This window comes from Pseudoliparis swirei, chromosome 2 (assembly GCF_029220125.1).
Source record: "Pseudoliparis swirei isolate HS2019 ecotype Mariana Trench chromosome 2, NWPU_hadal_v1, whole genome shotgun sequence".
Lineage (NCBI taxonomy): Eukaryota > Metazoa > Chordata > Actinopteri > Perciformes > Liparidae > Pseudoliparis > Pseudoliparis swirei.
The window spans coordinates 25,558,686-25,582,359 of record NC_079389.1 but is presented as its reverse complement, the minus strand read 5'-3'; the positions used below and the strand labels follow the sequence as shown (position 1 = coordinate 25,582,359).

Here is a 23,674-nt window from a genome sequence, read left to right as displayed (position 1 = left end):
CGCCACAATCAATCCCTTAAAATATGCAGTTTTTCACGTTTTTAGGGGTTGTAAAACAGTTAACTGCTCCTCGAGCTTAAACCCGATTCATTCCAAACTAGGCCAGTATTGTCTTGAGACCTTTGTCTTCAAAAATCTTTGAAAGATTTAAAAAATATTAAACTATGTGCGTTTGCCGGACCGGCAAAAAATGCAATTCGCCATGAAAATGTACGTTGTTGTTACTCGGCCATACATTATGTAATCTGCTCCATATTTCTCATACATCATGACATACTGACCCTGAAGAGATCCATATGATAATTTTTAATTATGGTTTAATTATGTGTGATGACACTCCAGGCCTGAAGGCACGTGCAGTCTAATTTTTTATTTTACTGGTAGCGCCACCTACTGGTAACGGGAACAAAAATCGTTTTTACTTTGGCTTCCTTCTCTGAGAAGGTAAATCAGATCAACATCAAATTTATTGCACATGAAGGTTAGACTTTGATGATGCCAGAGCACGAAGCATTTTATGTTTCGTCTAACTGTAGCCGTGGCAACCCATTCTTCGCGTCAAACAACGAAGGGGCTTTGGAGGGCTAAACATGCTCGAAACGTAACTAAACTTAGCACACACATTTAGAGTCAAAGATGTAGTTACCCAATATGATTTGAAAGCTTTGAAATGATAATATGGCTCAATAGCGCCCCCTAGACCGTATTTTATGTTCAAAAGGCCACGTTATTTGCCTCTGATGACCGATTACCTTGAAATTCATCATACATGTCCGCTTAGACCTGTTCTAAAAAAAATTACATTATGACTATAAGCTCCGCCCACTTAGATTTTCCGCCATTTTGAATTTTGTAAAAAACACATTCTTTTCAACTCCTCTTAAACGATGGGTATGATTTATACACAACTTGTTGTGGTTCATTGTTGGCTCAAGGCCATCACGATTCTATAAAAGATTGTTGATAGCCCATTGCATTTAGAGGATATGGGCCAATTAACACCTCAAGGGTGTGGCCTAATATGTAAAGACAATTAACTTCGAAAAACCTTGGCCTGTCCTCACCAAATTACTAGCCTATGTCCACAGGATGTCATTTAACCTACCTTAATTTTTTCAGAATATTTGACCATCAGGGGGTGCTACAATACATTTCTCAATATCTGCATTCTTTTATTGTTTTCCTCTCTGAACGAGTAGACCAATGTAACATGTTCGAAACGTAACAAGACTTAGCACACACATTAACAGTCTAAGATGTGGTTACCTGATATCATTGTAATGCTTCAAAATCACAATTCCTCTCCATAGCGCCCCATACAAATATTAATTTCAGCAGCCCCAGTGCTACGTTTGACCTACATATATGACACTTGCTAACCATATGTATAACATGTAGACTGAAAAGAAAGTCTCTTGGGACCATGCTCTAAACTGTACCGGAAGTCAACCATTATTATATTGGTTTGATATATTTGTGTTGTGTTTGTGTGACCTCGCACTATAATAATAATACATTTAATTTAAATAGATAATATATACATGTCTCCTTAATATTAGTCATTATAGTGAACAGTAAAGACATATTTAATTGAAGTTGTAAGAGCCATTTAGTTTGTTTTTGTTTTTTTCGTTTCCCACCACTAGGGCACTCAGTCAATTAGGACAGATGCCAAGAGCACGATGGCCAGAGGTCACTAGACTGGCAGGACCATACACTTTTTGATCGTGTGAGGATAGACAATGTGTCACAATTAATATTTTAAATCGTACCTTTTTTGGAACTGACAAATGGGTTTTGTCCAGTTGTCTCATGCCATACAGTGGACACAGCAAGTGCTGCACTGTTTGCAAAAAATGATTTCCAGCATCGCTCCATGCAGGAATAAGACATCTAACTCAGTGACGCTTACTCCGACGGTCGCAGACGTTCTCGGGTCGCCTCAGCCGGGGTCCGGCCAGCACCCCCGACGTGCGAAGCAGGAAGAGGACCCGTTCATCGCTGCTTGCAGCTTTAATTTTGTTTATTTTGTACCAAAATGTTGATGACGAAACATTTTAGGCTTAGTTTCTTTTTCTCAAATGTGATGCGTTCAAAGACCGTCGGACAGATGAAACGTTGCTGAGGTTTTCTTGACAGCTTCTGGCTGACGGGAGGTGATGTTTGTGAGGTTGTTTAAGAGTATCTTTTCTACCGGGTCTTGGAGTTGAGGGTTCGGTCTCACCTGAACCCTGACCCTTCTGTAACCCCCTCCCCTCCCCCGTCCTCCAGGTGAGTTACGGGACGCCGTGAAAAGTGGAGACTACATGGCGGTGAAGCTGGCGCTGAACTCCAAAGAGGACTACAATCTGGACCAGGAGGTGTGTGTGTGTGTCTGTGTGTGTGTTAAAATAGTACATCCGTTTCACATGCATGAACCTGCGTGGCGTTCAAGTTCACTTCCTGCAGTATGAGGGAGTTACAGAGCTGTAATGACCGGGTGCCTCCACACACAGCGTGATGTACCTGTTGAGGTGTTCATGATGACAGAGCAGGTGCTTCAACACCTCATCTGTTTGATGCTATTGGAACCTTCTGGAAGCTCTTTGGCGAGACTAAATAGTATCTTCAGTAAACAAGCGGACTAAAGCGCCTCTAGACCAGCAAGAAGAGCGTCTTCAGGTCCACAGACATCCCCGTCTATTCATAATCCTCAAGATGGGATTCTCTCCAGAGAGACTCAGCAACCGACCAGGTAAGAGTCTCCGATGCTTTGACCTTCATGGCATAGGTCACATGTTTAACGTGTGGTTGCATGAGGTGCTTCACGTAGGTCCGTACCTACAGTAGGTGACGGGAACTAAAGCCGCTGTCTTTGCCACCGGACTCCTTGACCAGTCTCCTGCTGCCTCCATGGGTACGTAGTGTTCTGGGGGCGAGGGACACTGAACTAACTCACCAATGGGGCAGCAGAAGACCAGCAGCTGGTTTCTGAGGTCACATGACTGCTGTTGTCAATGTGGTCCGGTGGTCGGTGTCGGCCTCAGCGCCCCGTCAGAAATGTCTGTTTGACATCAAGATAGAGAGGTGAACTTATTCTAAACCTGTGTGGGTATTAAGGGGATTAAGTCAGTTTCAATTCAGTTTATTTTATATAGCTAAACAAATTACAATGGATCACCAATCACCAATGGACCCTCTAAGACGGGAAGTCACAAGGACACTGGAGAGGAAGCAGAGTTAGTAATGTGTGATGGAGAGATGGAGATTCATCCAGAAGGAGAGAGGAGAGGAGCTCAGTGTATCCTAAGCGTCCATAAGGAGAGAGGAGAGGAGAGAGGAGCTCAGTGTATCCTAAGCGTCCATAAGGAGAGAGGAGAGGAGAGAGGAGCTCAGTGTATCCTAAGCGTCCATAAGGAGAGAGGAGAGGAGCTCAGTGTATCCTAAGCGTCCATAAGGAGAGAGGAGAGAGGAGCTCAGTGTATCCTAAGCGTCCATAAGGAGAGAGGAGCTCAGTGTATCCTAAACGTCCATAAGGAGAGAAGGGAGGAGCTCAGTGTATCCTAAACGTCCATGAGGAGAGAGGAGAGAGGAGCTCAGTGTATCCTAAGCGTCCATAAGGAGAGAGGAGAGAGGAGCTCAGTGTATCCTAAGCGTCCATAAGGAGAGAGGAGAGGAGGGAGGAGCTCAGTGTATCCTAAACGTACATAAGGTGAGAGGAGAGGAGCTCAGTGTATCCTAAGCGTCCATAAGGAGAGAGGAGAGAGGAGCTCAGTGTATCCTAAGCGTCCATGAGGAGAGAGGAGCTCAGTGTATCCTAAGCGTCCATAAGGAGAGGAGAGGAGAGAGGAGCTCAGTGTATCCTGAGCGTCCATAAGGAGAGAGGAGAGAGGAGCTCAGTGTATCCTAAGCGTCCATAAGGGGAGAGGAGAGAGGAGCTCAGTGTATCCTAAACGTCCATAAGGAGAGAGGAGAGAGGAGCTCAGTGTATCCTAAGCGTCCATAAGGGGAGAGGAGAGGAGCTCAGTGTATCCTAAACGTCCATAATGAGAGAGGAGAGGAGGGAGGAGCTCAGTGTATCCTAAGCGTCCATAAGGAGAGAGGAGCTCAGTGTATCCTAAGCGTCCATAAGGAGAGAGGAGAGGAGAGAGGAGCTCAGTGTATCCTAAGCGTCCATAAGGAGAGAGGAGAGAGGAGCTCAGTGTATCCTAAGCGTCCATAAGGAGAGAGGAGAGGAGAGAGGTACTCAGTGTATCCTAAACGTCCATAAGGAGAGAGGAGAGGTGCTCAGTGTATCCTAAGCATCCATAAGGAGAGAGGAGAGGAGAGAGGAGCTCAGTGTATCCTAAACGTCCATAAGGAGAGAGGAGAGAGGAGCTCAGTGTATCCTAAGCGTCCATAAGGAGAGGAGAGAGGAGCTCAGTGTATCCTAAGCGTCCATAAGGAGAGGAGAGAGGAGCTCAGTGTATCCTAAGCGTCCATAAGGAGAGGAGAGAGGAGCTCAGTGTATCCTAAGCGTCCTTAAGGAGAGAGGAGCTCAGTGTATCCTAAGCGTCCATAAGGAGAGAGGAGCTCAGTGTATCCTAAACATCCATAAAGAGAGAGGAGAGAGGAGCTCAGTGTATCGTAAGCGTCCATAAGGAGAGAGGAGCTCAGTGTATCCTAAGCGTCCATAAGGAGAGAGGAGAGGAGAGAGGAGCTCAGTGTATCCTAAACGTCCATAAGGAGAGAGGAGAGGAGAGAGGAGCTCAGTGTATCCTAAGCATCCATAAGGAGAGAGGAGAGAGGAGCTCAGTATATCCTAAGCGTCCATAAGGAGAGAGGAGAGGAGAGAGGAGCTCAGTGTATCCTAAGCGTCCATAAGGAGAGAGGAGAGAGGAGCTCAGTGTATCATAAGTGTCCATAAGGAGAGAGGAGAGGAGAGAGGTACTCAGTGTATCCTAAACGTCCATAAGGAGAGAGAAGAGGTGCTCAGTGTATCCTAAATGTCCATAAGGAGAGAGGAGGAGAGAGGTACTCAGTGTATCCTAAACGTCCATAAGGAGAGAGGAGAGGAGAGAGGAGCTCAGTGTATCCTAAGCGTCCATAAGGAGAGAGGAGAGGAGAGAGGTACTCAGTGTATCCTAAACGTCCATAAGGAGAGAGGAGAGGTGCTCAGTGTATCCTAAGCGTCCATAAGGAGAGAGGAGAGGAGAGAGGAGCTCAGTGTATCCTAAACGTCCATAAGGAGAGAGGAGAGAGGAGCTCAGTGTATCCTAAGCGTCCATAAGGAGAGAGGAGAGAGGAGCTCAGTGTATCCTAAGCGTCCATAAGGAGAGGAGAGAGGAGCTCAGTGTATCCTAAGCGTCCATAAGGAGAGGAGAGAGGAGCTCAGTGTATCCTAAGCGTCCATAAGGAGAGAGAGAGGAGCTCAGTGTATCCTAAGCGTCCTTAAGGAGAGAGGAGCTCAGTGTATCCTAAGCGTCCATAAGGAGAGAGGAGAGGAGCTCAGTGTATCCTAAACGTCCATAAGGAGAGAGAGGAGCTCAGTGTATCCTAAGCGTCCATAAGGAGAGAGGAGCTCAGTGTATCCTAAGCGTCCTTAAGGAGAGAGGAGAGGAGAGGAGCTCAGTGTATCCTAGACGTCCATAAGGAGAGAGGAGAGGAGAGGGCTCAGTGTATCCTAAGCGTCCATAAGGAGAGAGGAGAGGAGCTCAGTGTATCCTAAGTGTCCATAAGGAGAGAGGAGAGAGAGGTGCTCAGTGTATCCTGAGCGGCCATAAGCAGAGAGGAGAGGAGAGAGGAGCTCAGTGTATCCTAAGCGTCCATAAGGAGAGAGGAGAGGAGAGGGCTCAGTGTATCCTAGCGTCCATAAGGAGAGAGGAGAGGAGCTCAGTGTATCCTAAGCGTCCATAAGGAGAGAGGAGAGAGGAGCTCAGTGTATCCTAAGCGTCCATAAGGAGAGGAGAGAGGACCTCAGTGTATCCTAAGCGTCCATAAGGAGAGGAGAGAGGAGCTCAGTGTATCCTAAGCGTCCATAAGGAGAGGAGAGAGGAGCTCAGTCTATCCTAAGCGTCCTTAAGGAGAGAGGAGCTCAGTGTATCCTAAGCGTCCATAAGGAGAGAGGAGAGGAGAGAGGAGATCAGTGTATCCTAAACGTCCATAAGGAGAGAGGAGCTCAGTGTATCCTAAACGTCCATAAGGAGAGAGGAGAGGAGAGAGGAGCTCAGTGTATCCTAGATGTCCATAAGGGGAGAGGAGAGAGGAGCTCAGTGTATCTTAGACGTCCATAAGCATAAAGGAAGCATGTATAAGGTCAATGAGAGAGGTCCAAGCACAGAACCTTGTGGAACTCCATGACTAACGGTGGTCATCGACGCTTCCATTCTATCTGCCGTGTGTTGAGACCAATGGCCATGTGGCTGACTTTGAACCTGAAGCATCTTGTTCTAGCAGAAAGTATAACAAGCTAAACTTTCCACTGACGTGAATACCTTAGTAGCTAATGTGACTCGATATTAATAATGACATGTTGTCTGTTCATGATGAGTGCACATTAGAGACGTGTCCTCTTTGTTTGCAGAGACCATTGAAGAAGACCCCGAACACATGAAGTAATGGACAAGATGCAGCCTTTGAAGCAGGTAGATAACTGCACATGCTTTTAGAACATGGATCATGCTCAATGCTCCAGTAAATATAATTTTAGTCATTTTATCTTGGCATCAACAATAATATTACTTAATGTTTTGTGTGAAAAGCACTCGTAAGTGTTCCCATGTTCTGCATTTGTAACGAGTTTCCCAGAACGCCGCTACGCTAAGCCCAGACTTTCTGTTTCATGAATCAAAAGTAATTATTTGTTTTGATTGCCATGAATGTGGTCTAGTGCTTACTCTGTTCTCTGATGTAGCATTTCATCCAACACCCCATGACTACATATACTTGGTTAGACATGTCAAATCGCTGCTTAATAAAGCCATCAACTGCTCTCCAATGGGTCACATGTGGTTCTTCTACCGAGACGTCCGAGGTGTCGGGTTGATGCCGTGTGGTCATTACTGTGTGTGGATGACCCGGGTCTTTCGGGGGCGTTGCCACGGTGCTGAGGCCTTAAACAGCTTTTCAAAAATGTGCAACGGATTCTTAAAAGGCAGCCCTGAAACAGAAGTCACCTGACTTATTGCCAACACTTAATCAAATTATAACCCAAAATATAGCTCCATTTTGTTTCCATTTATTTCCCAACGGATCTTTGTTTAAAGTACACAAATTATTCATGAGGTCTGATTGGGCAATGAGTCTTACATATGCTGTTCTTTTACAGGCTTGTACTATTGGTGAGACCAGCTCATTTGAAGGACAGAGGAGCTTGATTGAAGAGAGAAGTTCGAGTGATGCTCTTAGGTTGACTTCTCACCTTGACGGTGCCTCTCAGGGTGCTCCGAGAGTAAAGAAGGTACCACAACAACGGTCTCACCAGGAAGCAAGCGACTCGAGTGATGAGGAGGAGGAGGAGGTGGACGACCAGTCAGACGGTACAGATCCATCTCTGTCTGAGTCGGGCGTTACGGAGATAACTAAAACAGTACTGCGTTGCCGCAGGAAAGCCGTGGAGAGGAAACAACCAACGCGATCCAGCTTAAGGACCTGCAAGAAAGTGCATGAAACGAGACCCGGCAAAGCACGCCATGAAAAAAAAGAAGCCTATAAAAAGCACTTCTGTTTATATTGCAAAATGGCCTTTTCCCAGATTGCCAAGCACTTAGAAAGGACACATGCAGAGCAAATTGACGTTGCCCATGCATTACACCTCCCCAAAGGGTCCAAAGTCAGACAGATTATGCTTCACCAAATTCGCAATAAAGGAGATTATGAACACAATTGCCAAGTTCTCAAAAGTGGCGAGGGGGAAATTGTGACCAAGGACCAGGTGAAGAATTCCAGCGTATCTGTTCGCGACTTCCTGCCTTGCCAGCACTGCTTTGCTTTTTATCGCAAAACTGATTTGTGGAGACACGAGAGGTCATGTAAGGCCAGAAAAGGAGACCAGAAATCTTCTGAAAGAAAGGAAAGAGTCCCCACCGCTGCCTCCCAGCTGCTTCCTATGTCCGAGTCCTTAACTGGAGGCTGCGAGGAAATCATTCACATCATGCATCAAGACGACATCTCGCGGCAGATCAGAAATGACCCACTTATTTGTAAATATGGCAATGCGTTGTCCGCTAAGTATTACCATGACAAGTCTCAGTTTGCTTATATCGCACAAAAGATGAGGGAACTGGGTCGATTCATGGTCGCTGTCAATGAACTCGACGCGAGCGTGAAGTACCTGCATGAAGTGTGCCTGCCATCCAGGTTTGAGTTGGCCGTTGAAGGGGCCAAAAAAGCGAGTGGCTTTGACCCCAGTTCCAGTAAGTTTAAAACAGTCTCCCTCGTCACAAAGATTGGCTACTCCTTGAAGCGAGCTGCGGAAATAGCTTTCGGGGAAAGTCGCATGACGGAGGACGGTGAAACCGAGAGTCACGTGGAAAAGTTCATCCAACTTCTCGATACAAAGTGGAGCCAGTGTTTTTCTCGCAAGGCTCTCGCATTATCGCTAAAGCACGAAGTCAAGAAAGTGGAAGTAGACAAATCAACCGTGATGGAAGATTTGATCAAACTCCACAGGTTCACCACAGGGGAAGAAGAGGAAGCCAGGAAGGAGTTGAAAGAAAGTCCCAATTTGTCAACGTGGAAGAAGCTCAGCGAAGCTACTCTGGCAGATGTGTGTCTGTTCAACAGAGGCCGGGTGGGTAATATTGGGAGAATGCTCTTGCAAACGTACATCAGCAAGAAGAGCAGGGGGACATTTGTGCCCTCGGCAGATCAAGTGAGGAAATGCACAATGCTGGAGCTGGACCTTGGTAGCAGTTTCACCCGGTTGGAGCTTGAGGGTCAGTATGGGAGGAACATGCTGGTGCTGCTCACAGACAGGATGCTTTTGTCAATCGACTTGCTCATTGAAAACCGAGAACAAGCAGGTGTGTCGAAATCTAACCCCTACCTGTTCGCCCGGACCGAAGGTCCGTCCTTCATCAGAGGGTTAGATTGTTTCCGAAGGTGCGCAATGGAATGCGGAGTTAAAAACCCCGATACACTTCTGTCCTCATCCCTAAGAGAGCAAATTGCCAGCTGCTGGCAGCTCATGAGCCTCAGTGAAGTGGAAGTGGATCAAGTGGCCAAGCTGTTGAGAAGGAGCAGCCAGGAGTGTTACGTGCTCTCAAAGAACGCGTCACAGCTGGAGGAGGTGAGCAAAGAACTTCTCAAGATGGATCGCACGCTGCAACCGAGTCCACCCAGTGCTGCTGCTCATGGTGAGTACCTTTTCAGATCCTTATGTGACGCATGTAATGTGGTCTTTGATTCTCAGAGGAGAGTCAACATTTGACATTTGCTCTGTTGATTGCGCCGTTAGCTGCTCTCCATTGGGTCATCTCCATGTTCAGAGCCATGTGCAGGCAGGCAATCGGGACTGTCGGGGGCGTAGCTGCTGCCGCTGTGGGCCAATCACCTGTGCCTCAACTCAAAGAACGCTTGCGGTGATTTAATAGTGAGCAAAACAAAAAAAAAAGCTTTTGTGTTCTAGTTCCGGGCACATACATGATTATAGTTGGTTTGTCTGGAGAAGTGTTGATTCTAGTGTCCTAGTGATGAGCACATCATCCGGCTACTCCTGACAGACTTCACTCAAGGTCCAGAACAACAATGTCAAACCGTCTTGGAACCAGAAGCTGATCTCAGGAATGAACTGTCACTGTCTGGAGTTGACAGAGTTGTATCTGACTGCTCTTACATAATCATGTTTCTCTACGCTCTTATTTTTCCTTAGGAGCTGTTCAGAAGCCGGCTTTAAAGAGAAGACCTTGGAATGAGAGCGAGCAGGCTGCAGTGAAGCGTTACTTGAGTGAATTTTTCACAGAAATGAAGGTTCCAGGCAAAAAGGAGTGCAACGCTTGCATAGCCAATGAACCAGATCTTGGTGGAAGATCTTGGACAGACATTAAAAACTACGTACACAACACCCTTCAAACAATGCGGAGGAGAAGTCACCAGCACACTGACGGGAATGTTAGCGAGAGTCCAGACGCCGGAGTCCAATCCATGGAGACGGATATGGAGGACTCGTCGGTTGTCTGCAGTTTGACAACCGTGAATCCAGATCACCTGAGAGAGAGTCCAAATTGTTGTATGACATTGGCTCCAACCAACTACGTCCAAGAGTTGACTTCAACGTATGCAACCTTGTGTTCCACTAGCGCAGACATGATGCACGACAGTCAACCGTTGATTTCTACTTTTACACCATTGAATGCTACTGACACTCAAGTGGTTCCTACCTTTACTCCACACAACACTGCAAACGCACTAATGCCTCTCCCGTATGAGTCAGACAGCATGATCATGCCATTGTCTTCTTATTCACAGAATGCCACAAGTATGCCGCCATCTTCCGTGTATGCACCGCAGGACACTATGGGTACACCCTTGATTCCTAATTTCACCACCTTTACCGCTCCAAGCACCTCGATGGTTCCTACTTTTACAACGTTGAGTACAAGCGCCTCCATTATCCCGCCCTACTCGCATACACTTACCGACAGGAGCAGGCCAGTCGTTTCTTCCTTCACGCCTCTGAACCATTCGAGCGCTCCGGGTTACCCCGCGGGCCTGCCTCCCACCACCGCACAGGTGGTTCCAACAACCCAGAGGCCCGGCGTGCGAGGCAGAGCACCAGTTGCTCAAGAAAGCACGTCCGCGGCGGGAAAGCCAGCGGGTCCGTCCGCCAAGCCTCAGAAGAGAAACAAGCGCCTGTGGAGCTCGGAGGAGCAGGCGGCCGTGAGGCGGCAGCTCGGAGACCTCTGTAAACTGGTCAAGGTGCCGGGCAAAAAGGACTGTGATGCGTGTTTAGCTGCCGAGCCCGTCCTGAGCACCAGGACGTGGCGGGAGGTGAAATACTTTGTACATAACACGATTCAGTCCCTGAAAAGAAGAGGGCTTGTTGTGGCCTCCAAACAGAGTGACCTACCGGAGTCAGAGACGAGGAACACACCTCACATGGACTGGGACGGCCCGGTCTATCTGTCGCTGTGACGGCTGTCACGGACTCGTCATGGAAAACAAGAAGTGATCAGTGAGGTGTTGAGAGGGACGTCAACGGGACCTCACTCTTTTGGGCTTTCAATTGTCCGGCTGTAGATGCCGGGAGCTCGGCCTCAGGAGCCAGACTGCTCCTTTCCTTGAACTCTTCTTTTAAAGGTCCGCCAGAACCAGCTCCTGGTGCACCGCTGCATGAAGACACACTCAATGGAACTGAGGACCTTTGTACTGTAGAAATGCTGATATTAATGTTTTTATAAGGATAGCTTGTACATAGACGTATGCAGCGCACTCAGACGTGCTGTGGGTGTCACCGCAGGGCGTCTGTAGAGCGCATGTCGACGGCCGTCAGGAAACCTGAACCTCAAACACGCTTTCACAAGATTTGTGAAGTTGGTGAAAGCAAAGGCTGCAAATAGTTTGGGCCGCCGCGTCCGGGACATTTCCCACAATGCACTGAGCCTCGGTGACGAGACATTTCCCACAATGCACTGAGCCTCAGTGACCAGACATGTCCAGAGGGATTGTGACTCTTCTTCAACTCACCCATCCTGTCCTTTGTTCAGTCCTTTAAAAAAAGAAACTACCAGCGACTCTTTGCATCCCTCCCACATGGTTGATTTCGTAGACCTGAACCCCCAGAACCCCCAGAATGCCTGTGGGCAGCGAGTGTACCGCAGCCTTCCTTGTAGAAGGCCCCGATGGCCTGCAGCAGTGCCCACCTTCCTGGTGTTTGATGGTTAGCTGTGTAAACATGTTGATCACTGTATTATGATGTCGTCTCTGACCGAGCTGCCCGAAGGTGTGCTTGCTGTATCCCCGTCCGCTGTGTCCAACATGTCGTCCTTCATGCTGCCGATGTCCTCTAGTTTGAGGTCGATGCTCTACATTGGTCCCATTGGTCTTCTTGTGTTCAGCTTCAGGACCTGGAGGTGACCTTCATGTCCAGTGAGATCTGGTGGCCTTCTGTTGATGACTTGCTGGCTGATGTTTGTTTTGGCTGCTCATGTTCAGCTCACCTTGAGGCTTCAGGCCGGTTAAGGTGCAGCGTTGTTCAAGAGGTCCACACCACAACATGCACCTCCAGTAGGACATGTGTTCATGCACCTCCAGTAAGACATGTGTTCATGAACCTCCAGTAGGACATGTGTTCATGCACCTCCAGTAGGACATGTGTTCATGTGTTCATGCACCTCCAGTTGGATATGTGTTCATGAACCTCCAGTAGGACATGTGTTCATGAACCTCCAGTAGGACACGTGTTCATGCACCTCCAGTAGGACATGTGTTTATGTGTTCATGCACCTCCAGTAGGACATGTGTTCATGAACCTCCAGTAGGACACGTGTTCATGCACCTCCAGTAGGACATGTGTTCATGAACCTCCAGTAGGACATGTGTTCATGCACCTCCAGTAGGACATGTGTTCATGCACCTCCAGTAGGACATGTGTTCATGAACCTCCAGTAGGACATGTGTTCATGCACCTCCAGTAGGACATGTTTTCATGAACCTCCAGTAGGACACGTGTTCATGCACCGCCAGTAGGACATGTGTTCATGAACCTCCAGTAGGACGTGTTCATGCACCTCCAGTAGGACATGTGTTCATGCACCTCCAGTAGGACATGTGTTCATGCACCTCCAGTAGGACATGTGTTCATGAACCTCCAGTAGGACATGTGTTCATGCACCTCCAGTAGGACGTGTGTTCATGCACCTCCAGTAGGACGTGTGTTCATGCACCTCCAGTAGGACATGTGTTCATGCACCTCCAGTAGGACATGTGTTCATGCACCTCCAGTAGGACATGTGTTCATGCACCTCCAGTAGGACATGTGTTCATGAACCTCCAGTAGGACATGTGTTCATGCACCTCCAGTAGGACATGTGTTCATGAACCTCCAGTAGGACATGTGTTCATGAACTTCCAGTAGGACATGTGTTCATGAACCTCCAGTAGGACATGTGTTCATGCACCTCCAGTAGGACGTGTGTTCATGCACCTCCAGTAGGACGTGTGTTCATGCACCTCCAGTAGGACATGTGTTCATGCACCTCCAGTAGGACATGTGTTCATGCACCTCCAGTAGGACGTGTGTTCATGAACCTCCAGTAGGACGTGTGTTCATGAACCTCCAGTAGGATGTGTGTTCATGCACCTCCAGTAGGACATGTGTTCATGTGTTCATGCACCTCCAGTAGGACATGTGTTCATGCACCTCCAGTAGGACATGTGTTCATGCACCTCCAGTAGGACATGTGTTCATGCACCTCCAGTAGGACATGTGTTCATGCACCTCCAGTAGGACATGTGTTCATGCACCTCCAGTAGGACATGTGTTCATGCACCTCCAGTAGGACATGTGTTCATGCACCTCCAGGAGGACATGTGTTCATGCACCTCCAGTAGGACGTGTTCATGCACCTCCAGTAGGACGTGTGTTCATGCACCTCCAGTAGGACATGTGTTCATGAACCTCCAGTAGGACATGTGTTCATGCACCTCCAGTAGGACATGTGTTCATGCACCTCCAGTAGGACATGTGTTCATGAACCTCCAGTAGGACATGTGTTCATGCACCTCCAGTAGGACATGTGTTCATGCACCTCCAGTAGGACATGTGTTCATGCACCTCCAGTAGGACATGTGTTCATGCACCTCCAGTAGGACATGTGTTCATGCACCTCCAGTAGGACGTGTGTTCATGCACCTCCAGTAGGACGTGTGTTCATGAACCTCCAGTAGGACATGTGTTCATGCACCTCCAGTAGGACATGTGTTCATGAACCTCCAGTAGGACATGTGTTCATGCACCTCCAGTAGGACATGTGTTCATGCACCTCCAGTAGGACATGTGTTCATGCACCTCCAGTAGGACATGTGTTCATGCACCTCCAGTAGGACATGTGTTCATGCACCTCCAGTAGGACATGTGTTCATGCACCTCCAGTAGGACATGTGTTCATGAACCTCCAGTAGGACATGTGTTCATGCACCTCCAGTAGGACATGTGTTCATGCACCTCCAGTAGGACATGTGTTCATGCACCTCCAGTAGGACATGTGTTCATGAACCTCCAGTAGGACATGTGTTCATGCACCTCCAGTAGGACGTGTGTTCATGCACCTCCAGTAGGACGTGTGTTCATGCACCTCCAGTAGGACGTGTGTTCATGCACCTCCAGTAGGACGTGTGTTCATGCACCTCCAGTAGGACGTGTGTTCATGCACCTCCAGTAGGACGTGTGTTCATGAACCTCCAGTAGGACGTGTGTTCATGCACCTCCAGTAGGACGTGTGTTCATGCACCTCCAGTAGGACATGTGTTCATGAACCTCCAGTAGGACGTGTTCATGCACCTCCAGTAGGACATGTGTTCATGCACCTCCAGTAGGACATGTGTTCATGAACCTCCAGTAGGACATGTGTTCATGCACCTCCAGTAGGACATGTGTTCATGCACCTCCAGTAGGACATGTGTTCATGAACCTCCAGTAGGACATGTGTTCATGCACCTCCAGTAGGACGTGTGTTCATGAACCTCCAGTAGGACGTGTGTTCATGCACCTCCAGTAGGACGTGTGTTCATGCACCCAGTAGGCGGTGTTCATGCACCTCCAGTAGGACGTGTGTTCATGCACCTCCAGTAGGACGTGTGTTCATGAACCTCCAGTAGGACGTGTGTTCATGAACCTCCAGTAGGACGTGTGTTCATGCACCTCCAGTAGGACGTGTGTTCATGCACCTCCAGTAGGACGTGTGTTCATGCACCTCCAGTAGGACGTGTGTTCATGCACCTCCAGTAGGACGTGTGTTCATGAACCTCCAGTAGACGTGTTCATGAACCTCCAGTAGGACGTGTGTTCATGCACTTCCAGTAGGACGTGTGTTCATGAACCTCCAGTAGGACGTGTGTTCATGAACCTCCAGTAGGACGTGTGTTCATGCACTTCCAGTAGGACGTGTGTTCATGCACCTCCAGTAGGACGTGTGTTCATGCACCTCCAGTAGGACGTGTGTTCATGGACCTCCAGTAGGACGTGTGTTCATGGACCTCCAGTAGGACGTGTGTTCATGCACCTCCAGTAGGACGTGTGTTCATGAACCTCCAGTAGGACGTGTGTTCATGCACCTCCAGTAGGACGTGTGTTCATGAACCTCCAGTAGGACGTGTGTTCATGCACCTCCAGTAGGACGTGTGTTCATGAACCTCCAGTAGGACGTGTGTTCATGCACCTCCAGTAGGACAACTGAGGACGCTCTGCAGTTATCACACACACTCAGGCTGTGTCTACTACCGCACACTTGAGCACTTCGAGCTGACTTTCAGTGTTCGAAGTGCGCCACTGAAAAAACCAGCAGAATTCAGTGCACTGAAAGTAAACGGATGTAGTGTAAAACGATGGACACTACTCGCCCTAAACGGCCGCCATCTTGGCGACGTAGCGGAAGAGGAGGAGCCCTTTCGCCAGCTTTTCATTTTATTCTTAAAACAATGGCGGACGAGATGGCTACAGTAGCACAAGCGGTCGACCACGGAGGCTCCTGCCGCGATGGTGGAGGTATGGCAGTTCCCACATGGGGTGGAGAAAGGTAAACAAGGGACAACAAGAGGGCAAGAAGTGCTTCATTTTGTCAGTTTAAGTTTCGCGGGTATCGCAAGCAGATTTGCGTACACGTCACTCCCGGCTTAATTTCGCGGGTGCCGTCAACAGATTTGCGTCCGTCACTTCAGCCAAGTGGTTAACGTAAGTGTTCCATTTGGGACAGCACTTCATCAGCGACGCAGTACACTGCAATACAGTGCACTGAATTGCAGTGTACTGCGTAAAGTGTGCGGTAGTAGACACAGCCTCATACACACATACACACACACACTCACTCTCACACTCACACATACACACACTCACACCCACACACTCACACATACACACACTCACACACATACACACATACACACTCACTCACACATACACACTCACTCACACATACCCACACACTCACACATACACACACTCACTCACACATACCCTCACACATACACACTCACACTCACATACACACTCACACACTCACATACACACTCACACACACTCACACACACACACATACACTCACACTCACACACTCACATACACACTCACACACACACACTCACACACTCACACATACACACTCACTCACACACACTCACACATACACACACTCACACATACCCACCCACTCACACATACACACACTCACACATACACACTCACACACTCACACATACACACTCACACATACACACACTCACACATACACACACTCACTCACACATACACACACTCACACATACACACTCACACACATACACACACTCTCACACCCACACACTCACACATACACACTCACACATACACACACTCACACCCACACACTCACACATACACACTCACACACACACTCACACATACACACACTCACACACACACTCACACACACACACTCACATACACACTCACTTACACACTCACACTCACACACACACACTCACACACATACACACTCACACACATACACACACTCTCACACCACACACACACACACTCTCACACACATACACACACACTCTCACACCCACACACTCACATACACACACTCACACATACACACTCACTCACACACTCACACATACACTCGCACATACACACTCACTCACACATACACTCACTCACACACAAACACACTTCAGAGAAACAAACCGTTCATCATTCAATCATCTGAAAGCTCCAGGAAGACTGTTGTAGTTCTTTTGTTCCTCGTAGCATCCCATTTCTGGTGGTTGAGAACCCTAAGAGCGTGTTCCCTGTACATGACACTCTTCCTCCTTACGGCTCTTATAACTCAAGCTTGTACAATAAAATGCTTCTTGGCTTAAAGATGTTGTTGTTATGGAAAATAATTGTTTTTTTACAGAGTTCGTAAAGTTTTCCCCTTTTTGTCTGAGTTTCTGGAATTAGAGGAGATTATTGTAGTCTAGATTAAACTGTTCCTAACAGACTTCTATACAACCAGAGGAGTCGCCCCCTGGTGGTCAGGAGAGAGAATGCAGCTCTAACACATGCAGCCTGGACTTCTATACAACCAGAGGAGTCTCCCCCTGGTGGTCAGGGGAGGAGCTTCTTCCTCTTACGCTCTGTGTGCCTGCAGGACGTCAGCGGCATGTCCCTGAGCATGCTGGCGGCGGCGGGGGGGCAGGACGACATCCTGCGGCTGCTGATCAGAAAAGGCGTGAGGGTGAACGGCCGGCAGAAGAACGGCACCACGGCGCTGATGCACGCCGCCGAGAAGGTAACGCCCCTTTCCGGCTCCGCCTTCTCTCGAAGCCTTTCTCTAAACGTTGCTCTTGACAGAATTTCCTGACGACCGTGGCCATCCTGCTGGAGGCGGGGTCCTACGCCAACGCCCAGACGCTGAGCGGGGAGACGGCGCTGATGAGGGTAACGACCGCGGACACGACCCGGGGCTCGCCGCACCGCCACACAAACGCTCTTAAAGTCCCGCTGTCCTGCAGGCGTGCAAGCGAGGGAACGCCGACGTGGTGCGCCTCCTGCTGGAGTACGGAGCGGACTGCAACATGGTGTCCAAGAACAAGACGGGCGCCATGTACTTCGCCAAGCTGGGCAACAACCTGGCGGTGTGCGACCTCATCAAGGACCACACCAGCACGTGAGTGACCCCGCTGCCTCGGGACCCCCTGCCGTGCCCCGTGCTCACGGCTTCCCGTCCTCCTCGCCGTCTCGCAGGCTGTCCAGCGTGGCGGAGGCCTTCCCTCTGGCCTGCCACCGGCTCTGTGAGGGGCCCGACTACTCCCTGGAGTTCGGCTTCAAGTCGCAGCCGCAGCCGGAGGGTGAACACGTACACACACACGCATATACGCACACACACACACACACACACACACCCTCCTGAGACTCCTCCCCCTCTGCAGGCTCCGGCGTGCTGCTCTTCCTGTTCCACGCCAGCTTCCTGGGGAATCTGTCCGTAGCTGTGTCCGCGCCCGGTGGTGTGCTCAACGACAAGTTCCGTTCCAGCCTCCGCTGTTCCTGTTCAACAGGTTCAGGGAGGGGAACAGAACTTCAACACCTTTTTACTGGATTATGTGGGCAGCACCAGAACGTGTTCATCTCCCCTTCAGTCCTCATGTTCACTGAGCAGAGCCTGAGCAGCACCATGAGAACGTTATCATCTACCTTCATACTCATGTTCACTGAGCAGAGCCTGAACGCACCATGAGAACGTTATCATCTACCTTCATACTCATGTTCACTGAGCAGAGCCTGAACGCACCATGAGAACGTTATCATCTACCTTCAGTACTCATGTTCACTGAGCAGAGCCTGAACGCACCATGAGAACGTTATCATCTACCTTCATACTCATGTTCACTGAGCAGAGCCTGAACGCACCATGAGAACATCATCTACCTTCAGTACTCATGTTCACTGAGCAGAGCCTGAAGGCACCATGAGAACATTATCATCTACCTTCATACTCATGTTCACTGAGCAGAGCCTGAACGCACCATGAGAACATCATCTACCTTCAGTACTCATGTTCACTGAGCAGAGCCTGAACGCACCATGAGAACATCATCTACCTTCAGTACTCATGTTCACTGAGCAGAGCCTGAACGCACCATGAGAACATTATCATCTACCTTCAGTACTCATGTTCACTGAGCAGAGCCTGAACGCACCATGAGAACATCATCTACCTTCAGTACTCATGTTCACTGAGCAGAGCCTGAACGCACCATGAGAACATCATCTACCTTCAGTACTCATGTTCACTGAGCAGAGCCTGAACGCACCATGAGAACATCATCTACCTTCAGTACTCATGTTCACTGAGCAGAGCCTGAACGCACCATGAGAACATCATCTACCTTCAGTACTCATGTTCACTGAGCAGAGCCTGAACGCACCATGAGAACATTATCATCTACCTTCATACTCATGTTCACTGAGCAGAGCCTGAACGCACCATGAGAACATCATCTACCTTCATACTCATGTTCACTGAGCAGAGCCTGAACGCACCATGAGAACATCATCTACCTTCATACTCATGTTCACTGAGCAGAGCCTGAATGCACCATGAGAACATCATCTACCTTCAGTACTCATGTTCACTGAGCAGAGCCTGAACGCACCATGAGAACATTATCATCTACCTTCATACTCATGTTCACTGAGCAGAGCCTGAACGCACCATGAGAACATCATCTACCTTCAGTACTCATGTTCACTGAGCAGAGCCTGAACGCACCATGAGAACATCATCTACCTTCAGTACTCATGTTCACTGAGCAGAGCCTGAACGTACCATGAGAACATTATCATCTACCTTCATACTCATGTTCACTGAGCAGAGCCTGAACGTACCATGAGAACATTATCATCTACCTTCATACTCATGTTCACTGAGCAGAGCCTGAACGCACCATGAGAACATCATCTACCTTCAGTACTCATGTTCACTGAGCAGAGCCTGAACGCACCATGTAACTGAAGTGAACCTCCGCTCCTTTACTAGCTAACGTTACTAGGTCTATTTTCTTTGTGTACAAGTACAAACAAGTACGTACTGGTGTGCTTGTGTGTGTTTGTGCGTTGGTGTTGATGTGTTGTTGTCGTCCTCAGGACAGTCACTTCGTTTACTCCTTCAGTCCAATTCCTGGAATCAACAGACTCTTCATACGGCTAGCGGAGGCTCCAGCAGCCAAGGTGACACACATACACACACACACACACACACACACAGAGACACACATAGAGACACACATAGAGACACACACATAGACACACACACAGAGACACACATAGAGACACACACATACATAGAGACACACACATAGAGACACACACACATACATAGAGACACATACATAGAGACACAAACATAGAGACACACACAGAGACACACATAGAGACACACACATAGAGACACACAGAGACACACACATACATAGAGACACACACATAGAGACACACACAGAGACACACATAGAGACACACAGAGACACACACACATAGAGACACACACATAGAGACACACACATAGAGACACACATACATAGAGACACACACATAGAGACACACACACATACATAGAGACACATACATAGAGACACACACATAGAGACACACACACAGAGACACACACATAGAGACACACACACACACACATAGAGACACACACACAGAGACACACACACATAGCGACACACACAGAGACACACACATAAAGACATACATATATACATGTATATATACATGTATATATACATATATACATGTATATATACATGTATATATATTAGTGCTGTGAAAAATAACGCGTTAATTCAATTACAGGTTTAACTAGTTTTTTTTTTTAACGCATGCGCAAAATGAGCTTCCAATCCACCACTTCAATCTGAACTCTGTCCGCTCTCATGCAGACGGTCTGTTCATCGGTAATGATCCTTCCGCAGGTTCACCTCCGGAAACCTTGTTACGACTTTTACTTCCTGTAGATCAGGGTCTCAACACGTCGATCGCGACCTGCCAGTCGATCGCGGCGTAGTGTCGGTAGATCGCATGACATTAAAGAGATTGGCCCGCCCCCTGACATGTTCTCTAGAGCACGTCTTTGTTCTTTATTAAACTAAACGTCTGTTGTTGATCGTATCTCCACAGCAGCATGTCATTTCTGTCTCTTTGCGTTAACACTTATCGATCTCCGTCCGCGCGCCACAGAGCTCCGTGGCGCGCCATCGACCGAGCAAAACAAAAGTCACTTGTCAATCTGTCCCTGTGTCCGGGCCGGTGAGGTTTCAGCTTTGCAGCGGTGTCCCCGCCGTCCCTTTCATCACGGCCCAGTTCATGAAGAAAACCCACACAGTCAGTTTGCCTCAGCAGCTGCTAGAGGAAGACTAGAGGCCTTTAGATTGTGTCATGGTGGAGTTAATGGTTGACAAACAAGAGAAACATGTTCTGTTTAACCCTCCTGTTACCTTTACATTTACTAACATATTTTACCCTCGGGGTCAATTTGACCCCAGCAATTAAAACCTCCAGAAAATTATTAGAATTAATATTGCTTCCCAAGTTTAAGTGTGAGGTACTTTATGTTTGTTTGTTGACTACCTAAATAGCCCTTTAAATAAATAAAAAAGTTGATATTTCTTATATGTTTGACACAGTGAAAAACAGCCTGGGGTCAAATTGACCCCAAAGAACACCGACATTAAACATTGAATGGGGTCAAATTGACCGAAAGGTAACAGGAGGGTTAAACATTCTGTTTAGGATGAAGATGTATTCATGTTCCATATGGAAGAAAACTGCTAAATAACTGCTGAGTTGCAGCACCATTGTATAGAAGAATGTATAAATGTATATATCCGTCTTTTGTCATAAATCTCTTATGTTCTCACAAAATATACCGAGAATATCGGTAATATGTGATTAATCATGATTAATCCACAAAAACCTGTGATTAACCCGATTAAAAATTGTAATCGTTTCACAGCCCTAATATATATACATGTATATATACATACATGTATATATATATATGTATATATACATGTATATCTTTTACCGCATTTCACAGCGTCTTGTTGTGAACTGGTGCTGTGATTGGTCCAATGGAGGTTAAGTCCCGCCCCTTCCTGCGGTTGTGTGGTCTTCATGTGATCTTCAGGTCAAGCTCCTCATCTGTGCGTACAGAGTCCAGCTGCAGTGACCAGGTCACACTGAGGAGGCGGAGCCTGTTGGAACCTCGTCATCGGGATGAATCAAGCTCCGCCCACAAACTGTCGACTGAAACGCCACCATGACGACTGTTTTTACTGGAAGAAGAGATGTTTGTTGTTGTTGTTTACAGTTTTTCTGCCTCCCCGATACAGAGTTGCTGTTTCATATTTTCTGGTCTGTAAATATTGACGTGCGTCATTATATCTTGTCATCGCTTGTTGTCCACGGTAACAAAGTTATTGATGCGCTCGTTGTGACGGAGGGAAAACAGAAACCGCTGATTCAGGAATCTAAAAGTTTCTAGATCTATAGTATAGACTCACAATGTTGATATGTGAACCCCTCGGTCTCTTTGTTACAAATAAAATGTGTACAGAAATATTCATGTTTGTCTTCATCAGAACATAAAACATCTGAATGAGTTTTATTTTAATCTGGAATCTGGTGAGTCTTGAACTTCTTTTAACTTCTGTGAGGAAGTCTGATCACATTCAGCTGAGGCCAACGGCTGCGCTCAGGCGTTAGCTTGACTGTTAGCCGCGACATCTCCTGACAGACACGAAGGAGGGCGGAGACATGGGGGGGAGGGGTCATGGGGGGAGTGCAAATTAAAACAAAGATTTTCATATTTTGGAATATTACCACAGAACAAAGTGTTTAATCATGAATGTCGTGGGGAACGCGCCCGGGAAGGAAGGGTCAGTCCTGAGGCTTAAATAAATAAAGGTATTCATAAATATAAGTTAAAAATCAAGAGGACATCATTAAATAAATATATCTCTACATTTCTGTATTTCTTCATTTATTTATTTACGTGTCCACACGTATTTCTTCATTTATTCATGTGTGACATTTACGTGTCCGTATATTCAAATGAGCTGGGCGGTCCGAACCTCTGTCTGAAGCATGATTGGTCACAGGAGTGTGATGCACCTGGTGTGTTGTGCTCTACTACTTCTGCCTGGCACATGATGCTGAAGCTCGCTCAGCTAACCGTTAGCAGAAGTTAGCCTAGACAGCTTTTTGACTTCAGCCGTTTATCATTTCAGTACACTGAGTACAGACTCGTGTTCTTTTGGAGTCTGGTCTTTGGAGTCTGGTCTTTGGAGTCTGGTCTTTGAGTCTGGTTTTGGGAGTCCAGACTCTCGAGGACGCAGGACGGTCTTTCTGGTCTTGTGACGTCACCACATCAACTGTTCTTGCTCATGAATTTACTCAAATTATTCACTGTAAAATACTTTACAGTGGAGTAGAATGTGTTGCGGTGTTCACTGTTGTTTGGCGTAGGCTACGAATAAACGGCAATAACTATACAACGTCTCGTAGCTTCCTGACCCAGGGTCGCTACAATATGAAGTTGTGAATCTTAACCCTCAGTCAAATTGACGTAACGTTATCTTTTAATAAATAATAAACTCTTTGTGCTCTTTAAATCCTCCAAAACCTAATTATATCTCATGTTTAGCCGCTACAGAGACGTCAGAGCCAGCGGAGCATTTCAAAAAGTCCTGCCGAGATCAGGCTGCTCTATATATACATATCATATATATATACATATATATAATATAGATCAGGCTTCTCTCGGCGGCCACACAGCGCGCTGAGCGCCCGGAGCTCAGAGGTCCCGCGAGCAGGACCTCAAATCTCCGTCGCATATCCTTATTAGGCTGAATCTCGATAAACCGACCACAGATTTGATGCTTACACTACTAACTTCTCGGCTGAAACATCCTTAAATTACATTCCGTGACTCAACAACAGTAGTATTTAGAATGTACAAGAATGCAT

The 23,674-nt window shown here is 47.6% G+C and overlaps 2 protein-coding genes across 2 annotated transcripts in view; both read left to right on the top strand.

Moving 5' to 3' along the window:
- Positions 1–22,269, top strand: part of mphosph8 (M-phase phosphoprotein 8) — a 33,746-nt gene extending 11,477 nt beyond the window's left edge. Inside the window, exons 7-15 of the mRNA XM_056436575.1 lie at positions 2,272–2,360; positions 17,292–17,432; positions 17,495–17,581; positions 17,656–17,810; positions 17,888–17,991; positions 18,073–18,125; positions 18,176–18,190; positions 19,787–19,870; positions 21,834–22,269. Of these exons, the coding sequence (XP_056292550.1) occupies positions 2,272–2,360; positions 17,292–17,432; positions 17,495–17,581; positions 17,656–17,810; positions 17,888–17,991; positions 18,073–18,125; positions 18,176–18,190; positions 19,787–19,870; positions 21,834–21,875 (770 nt within the window). The 3' untranslated portion in view covers positions 21,876–22,269. The remainder of the gene's footprint in view (positions 1–2,271; positions 2,361–17,291; positions 17,433–17,494; positions 17,582–17,655; positions 17,811–17,887; positions 17,992–18,072; positions 18,126–18,175; positions 18,191–19,786; positions 19,871–21,833) is intronic.
- LOC130204996 (uncharacterized) lies at positions 7,504–9,823 on the top strand. The gene is made up of 2 exons (XM_056432088.1): positions 7,504–9,314; positions 9,416–9,823. The coding sequence occupies exons 1-2, from the start codon at positions 7,697–7,699 to the stop codon at positions 9,541–9,543; spliced, it is 1,746 nt and encodes a 581-aa protein (XP_056288063.1). The 5' UTR covers positions 7,504–7,696; the 3' UTR covers positions 9,544–9,823.
- Positions 22,270–23,674: the final 1,405 nt, after the last annotated feature.

Excerpts from the sequence above, each read along its gene's own strand:
- LOC130204996 (XM_056432088.1), top strand. The coding sequence starts at position 7,697 with ATGGCCTTTTCCCAGATTGCCAAGCACTTAGAAAGGACACATGCAGAG. Across the intron at positions 9,315-9,415 it reads ACCCAGTGCTGCTGCTCATG|CTGCTCTCCATTGGGTCATC; the intron begins GTGAGTACCTTT and ends TTGCGCCGTTAG.